This window comes from Salvia hispanica, chromosome 4 (assembly GCF_023119035.1).
Source record: "Salvia hispanica cultivar TCC Black 2014 chromosome 4, UniMelb_Shisp_WGS_1.0, whole genome shotgun sequence".
NCBI classification, from domain to species: Eukaryota; Viridiplantae; Streptophyta; class Magnoliopsida; order Lamiales; family Lamiaceae; genus Salvia; species Salvia hispanica.
In genome coordinates this window covers 18,589,999-18,596,423 of record NC_062968.1, presented here as the reverse complement: position 1 = coordinate 18,596,423, position 6,425 = coordinate 18,589,999, and the positions used below count along the sequence as shown (strand labels likewise).

The 6,425-nt window shown below is 34.3% G+C and overlaps 1 protein-coding gene across 1 annotated transcript; it reads left to right on the top strand.

Annotated features, from left to right (window-relative positions):
• The first annotated feature begins 4,153 nt into the window (after positions 1–4,153).
• Positions 4,154–6,425, top strand: LOC125222098 (leucine-rich repeat receptor-like serine/threonine/tyrosine-protein kinase SOBIR1). Its single transcript, XM_048124540.1, has one exon. The coding sequence runs from the start codon at positions 4,319–4,321 to the stop codon at positions 6,236–6,238; it is 1,920 nt and encodes a 639-aa protein (XP_047980497.1). The 5' UTR covers positions 4,154–4,318; the 3' UTR covers positions 6,239–6,425.

Sequence of the window (6,425 nt, the reverse complement as noted above, 5' to 3'; positions counted from 1 at the left end):
TGGGAGTACTTTATATAATCTAAGAATTCTTTTGAAACATTTTTATATTCCAATGAACATACAATTGAAAACTCACCGGAACTACCTATAGAGTGTCCCCTCACTTTTATTCCCAATCTATTCAACGTTACCATCGATATTACTAAAGTAGATAGGGAACATTGACGATTATTATGGTTTTCAAATTTTTTATTAGGATTTCGGGTCGGGTACGGGATACCCGACAAGGGTATCGGGTAATCCCGGTATGTCGTGGGGCGGGTATCGGGACAACAAATTTGACTAAAATCGGATACGGGTATCTGACTTGTCGGATGCGGGTATCCGCAGGTAACTCATTTCGCCACCCCCAGTTACGTCGAATTTAGGCAAAATATTATTTGAACGAGTTTATTCTTAATTAAGTATGATTATCTTTTTAGTTGGTGAGTCAAGCGGGACAACTGTTATTAAGTGTTAACTATACCGTTATAAATTCTATTTATTGAAAGTTTGTCAGTCATCCACCCAATCACTAATCTTAGATTCTTAATCAAGAATTGACTGACTTTGTTATCATTAAATGTTGACTTGGACAAATCACAAAATTAGAAGGGAAGACTTGTGTGGGCCAACATATTAGTTGAAATAGTACTAAGTTGGAAAATAATGGTAAATTCTAAACAATAAAATAGTCAAGTGTAATCAAATTATTAACGTAAAAATTAAAACCTATACTCGAAATTAATCTTAATTTCTAGTCATAAAATACACGAATAAACAGTCGGACACTAATAAAAACTAAATTGCATTTCGGTTGGCATGATTAATTAGTTTTGATTAAAGACATAACTAATTTTATTTCTTGTTTGATTGTAATTTTTGCTATGATAATGTTTCTTGGTCCGCCTTTACAATGTCAAGATTATATTATATCTCATAATTCAATCAAATGACTAATTTAATCTTAAGATGTTGTTTGATTACTATGACTCATTATTATATGATTATTCATCTAGGATTAAGATGGCAGATTATTTTAGTAGAAGGAATAGATATAATTTACTACCATATATGATTATCCATCAAGAATTAAGTCATGAGATTCAATCACATTAATTCATAGTCTAATCTTTCAATCGAACAACTGCTAATTAGACAAATAATATTATATTTTACTTCTATTAACTTATAGCCCCACCTAAAGGGGTATGATAAATCAAAGTAAAGATGGCACTATAAACAATTTTGAAAGAAAACAAAAGAAAAAATTAAATACTACTGCTTGTAAATGACAGTGAACTAAAGGGGTATGATAAATCAACGTAAAGATGGCACTATAAACAATTTTGAAAGAAAACAAAATAAAAAATTAAATACTACTGCTTGTAAATGACAGTGAAGGACAAATATAATTCTAATTAGACAAAAAATATTATATTATATTTCTATTAACTTATAACCCCACCTAAAGGGGTATGATAAATCAAAGTAAAGATGGCACTATAAACAATTTTGATAGAAAACAAAAGAAAAAATTAAATACTACTACTTGTAAATGACAGTCAAGGACAAATTTAATTCTAATTAGACAAATAATATTATATTATATTTCTATTAACTTATAACCCCACCTAAAGGGGTATGATAAATCAAAGTAAAGATGGCACTATAAACAATTTTGATAGAAAACAAAAGAAAAAATTAAATACTACTACTTTTAAAATGACAGTCATGGACAAATATATACTCTTTGTGAAACAACTATATTCCTAGACTCGTGAATGTCAGTCCATATGTGTATCGTTTTTCAATTATTTTCTTTTCGTTTTTGTTCTTTTGTTTATTTTGATCTTCGGCTCGTCATATGATCATGTATAGAGAAAATAAGTCGAGAGCTTGTTTTTCTGTCCTCTTCAAATTTGGTTAGTTCATTTTTGAGTCAAGACAAACTTTCAAACTTCAGATTTACGTTTAAAATACTAAAATCTCTCCATCGGCCAATATTTTGTTCAAGTTGAGTCGCTTATAAAGTTTAAGCAAAATGTAAATGAATGGTTTTTTTAATAGGAACGTCATGAGTCTTATTTATATATACTTTATTTTATATATACTTTATTTTATACTTAATAAAATATTTTGAATGAATTAATAGAATCTGAATCTTATTTTAATATATTACTGATCGGAGAGTGTTATATTGCTAACTTATAACTTAATTGCTAACTACAACTAAATAATAGCTATTAGATATTCAAATTAAGGGCTTAGATCATTAATCCCTAAATGTCAATACGATCAACGAAAAACGTCAATAAGATCATAGGATTAATTCTAAAAAATATCAATCGGGGTATTAATGTCAATTAACTACATGTTTAGTTATAACTAACTTTTAAAAGAAATCCAAAAACTTTAAATTCATATAATATATATCAAATTAAAGATAATTTCATAAGGATTCCCACGATATCATACATGCATATGTTCTGACGTCAAAATTTTAAAAGAATTTTAAAAATTTTTATTTTTTTCGTACAAGCAGAAATGTCAACATACTCCCTCCGTCCCAAAAAGATTGTCCCAATTTATTTTCTGCACTCATTTTGCAAAAATAATAATAAATAGGTAAAGTTGAAAGAGAGTAAAATAAAAGAAAGAATAATGTAGGTAAGACTATTCTCTACATTATTCTCTCTTTTACTTTAATTTCTCTCTACTTTAACTATTTATTATTATTTTTGCAAAACGAGTGTGAAAAAGGAAATGGGACAATCTTTCTGGGACGGAGGGAGTATTATATAAAATATGTCAATATAATACATGTAGAATGTCAATATAAGCAATGTGTTAACATTCTTAAAGCATTGTGTTGACATTCTTAAAGCATTGAGTTGATATTTTCGGAACACTATATTGACATTTTCATCCAAAACCCTAATTTGGATTATTTTTTTTTATCTTTTTCGATTTAATTAATAAAAACAAAAATTACACGTGGCAAATTGTAGACCACATGTTTTCTAAAATCCTATAACCTTAAATTAGTTGTAGTTAACAATTAAATGATGAGTTAGCAATTGATCACTCTCCTTACTCATAGATTATAATAAAAATAGTTCATGAAGAAAGTATTTGTGAAAAGACTATAAAGTAAACTTAAGACAAATATTGGTGGATAGAGAAAGTAAATGATTTTGGAAAATAAAATAAAATGATTATTATCATAACAACGTGATACAGTAGTATTTATTTGATATGAAAATAAAATATTTACAAATATACTTAATAAGTATTTATGATAATAGTCTAGAATTGAATTTTATAATTTATAATTTTAAAAACTAAATAACTGAATTAACTTGATTCATTATAATTTTGTATATTCAAATTTCAAGCACAAACAAAAACCTTCGATTCTACTAAAACCAACTTACTCACATTTCAAATTTCATGAATAACATCATATATTTTGTGATATCTCTTTATCCCTGAAAAATTAGTTTATTTTCATCATTTTAGTTTATTTGACAAAATTAGGTCAATTACTTTTATCAAAAAAAAAAAAAAAACCATTTCATTACATTAGTGATGGTGTGGATCTCACATTCACTGGTATTACTTTAATTATTTTTCAATTTTTTATACTTTATTAGTTTTATATTAAAATTCATATCCCTACTCCTATATTTTATTATTAGTTGACAGAAGAAATAAAGTAAGGATAATAACTCAGAAAAAAGCACGCCAAATATGAGGTCCCAAAGTTTCATAAATTTTGATAATACTACAATTTACAACAATATCTACTACTAATGGGTACAAGAATGAGATCTAGGGAGATGCGCTTCTGGCATGCAGTGAATTAGATCCACTCCCTTAGCGGGTCACTGCATACCCAGTACCTTAATTTAACACTCCTCACAATACTGTTGAACCAAAATATCTAGGGCGAGTTAGGGTTTCAACCTTTTGTATGACTATTTTAGAATGTCTAGTCAACAATGAGTGGAGAAAAAGTCTACTTGTTGGAACACCCATACTCTAAGTAATTAATAAAAACACAATTCATATAAGTATGATAGTAGTATATCCTAAAAAATAAAACACATAGGGCTATTTTAGGTAATTTCCAAGTCAACTAATAACAAAGAAATGATGGCCAGAGATAGGCCCATCTTCACAATTTTTTCCACACGGCAAAAATGAAGCTTCATATAAAGTCAACATAAGCCTGCCAGACTATACCACAACGGCAAAACCAGCCACCATTCACACTACCCACCTCCTCCTCCTCCTCCACCACCTCCTCCTCTTACTGGCCGGCCGCAGCCGCCATATGGCGCTACCTCGCCATGAATTCTCTCTCTTTCTCCTCTGTTTCTTCACATTAACCATCGTTGCTCAATCAAAACTCAGTCTTCTCCCCTCTGACCATGAGGCCCTCTTGCACATCCACAATGACTTAGGCATCAAGCCTACTCCGGCTGTCGATCTCTGCGACTCCGGCAGAGTTCTCTGCGAACGACGAATCATGAACGATTCCTACGTTCTTAGAGTTGTCGGGATTGTCATCGAATCCCAACAGCTCAATGGAAAAATATCTACAGCCATTGGCCAGCTCTCTGAGCTAAAAGAACTTTCATTGCCAAACAACCAGATTTCTAACCAAATCCCACCTCAAATCATCCACTGCCACAAACTCCAGGTGCTGAACCTCGGAAACAATCTGTTATCTGGAAACGTCCCAGCCGGATTCTCTGCGTTGATTAGCCTCCGAATCCTGGATCTATCCTCAAACAAGTTTGCAGGGGAATTGATATTCTTGAAGCACCTCCCCAATCTGGAAAAGCTCAACCTTGCAAACAATAAATTTGCAGGGAAAGTGCCAGTTTCAATGAGAGGGTTTCGGAACCTCAGGTTCATCAACGTCTCCGGCAACAGCTTGCTTGATGACCCAGTTCAGTCAACGAATGTTCAGCTTGATCAGTACTTGTCTATGGATTTGGCTGAGGAGGAGAAAAGCCCGAAGCGGTATGTGTTTGCGGAGACCTCGGAGAGAAACCAATCCAATCCGGCCATGGCGCCTTCTTCTTCGAGCATGGCTAATGCTCAAGCCCCATCACCATCAGCAACAACTGCAAATAATAAGCGAAAGAACAACAAGAAGAAGAAAGTGACAGACTGGGTTCTTGGATTCATGGCTGGGATTCTAGCAGGCTGTGTGTCTGGATTGGTATTCTCCACGGTTTTCAAGCTGTTGATGCGCTTAATACGAGCAAACAGCAAAGACACGAGCTTGAAGATATACAGCTCGATGATCAAGAAGCCCGAAGACTTGGCGTTTCTGGAAAAAGAAGATGGATTGCAATCACTTGAAGTTATAGGGAGAGGTGGCTGTGGGGAAGTTTATAGAGCTGCTTTACCTGGAAGCGACGGGAAAGAAATTGCAGTCAAGAAGATAATTCAATTGCCTACAGATGCAGAAGGTGGCGTGAATGAAGAAGACAGCAAGCTCTTAACCAAAAAGATCCGACAGATTAGGTCTGAGATTCAAACCATGGGCCAAATCAGGCACCGCAATTTGCTCTCCCTGCTAGCTTATCTGCCACGGCCCAATTGCCATTACCTGGTGTATGAATACATGAGGAATGGCAGTCTGCAAGATTACATGAAATTAGTATCAGAAGGAAAAAGAGAATTAGATTGGCCAGCACGATATAGGATCGCAGTAGGGGTGGCAGCAGGGCTGGAGTACCTTCATCTGCATCAAAACCCTCGCATAATCCACAGAGACTTGAAACCCGCAAACGTGCTGCTGGACGATGAGATGGAAGCCCGAATTGCAGATTTCGGGCTGGCAAAAGCTGTCCCTGAAGCTCACACTCATGTCTCAACCTCAAATGTAGCAGGAACAGTGGGGTATATAGCTCCTGAGTATTACCAAACTTTCAAGTTCACGGAGAAGTGTGACATTTACAGCTTCGGCGTGCTGCTTGGCGGGCTGGTCATTGGGAAGATGCCATCTGATGAGTTCTTCCAGCACACAGACGAGACGGGATTGGTGCAATGGATGAGGAACGTGATGGCCTCTGAAGACCCAAAGAGGGCGATCGATCCAAACCTCCTAGGAAATGGCTTTGAGGAGCAGATGCTCTTAGTTCTCAAGGTTGCCTGCTTCTGCACTCTGGATAATCCTAAGGAGAGGCCAGACAGTAAGAATGCTCGATGCATGTTATCGCAGATTAAGAGTGATTGATGTGAGACAAACCAAATTATCTGCCAGTTTATCCACACAGATGCATATTAAGAAGATTTCAATTCTGTCCAGTGTAAGATGTGTGAAAGTCTTTTTTAGGTTCAGTTTATCAGTATAGTTCGACATGCTCATGTACTATGATGGTCAAGTCCTTTATCTAAGCAATTTATGGGTAACATGTTACAAA

What these genes read in the sequence shown, in the direction of transcription:
- LOC125222098 (XM_048124540.1), top strand. Translation starts at nt 4,319, where the DNA reads ATGGCGCTACCTCGCCATGAATTCTCTCTCTTTCTCCTCTGTTTCTTC.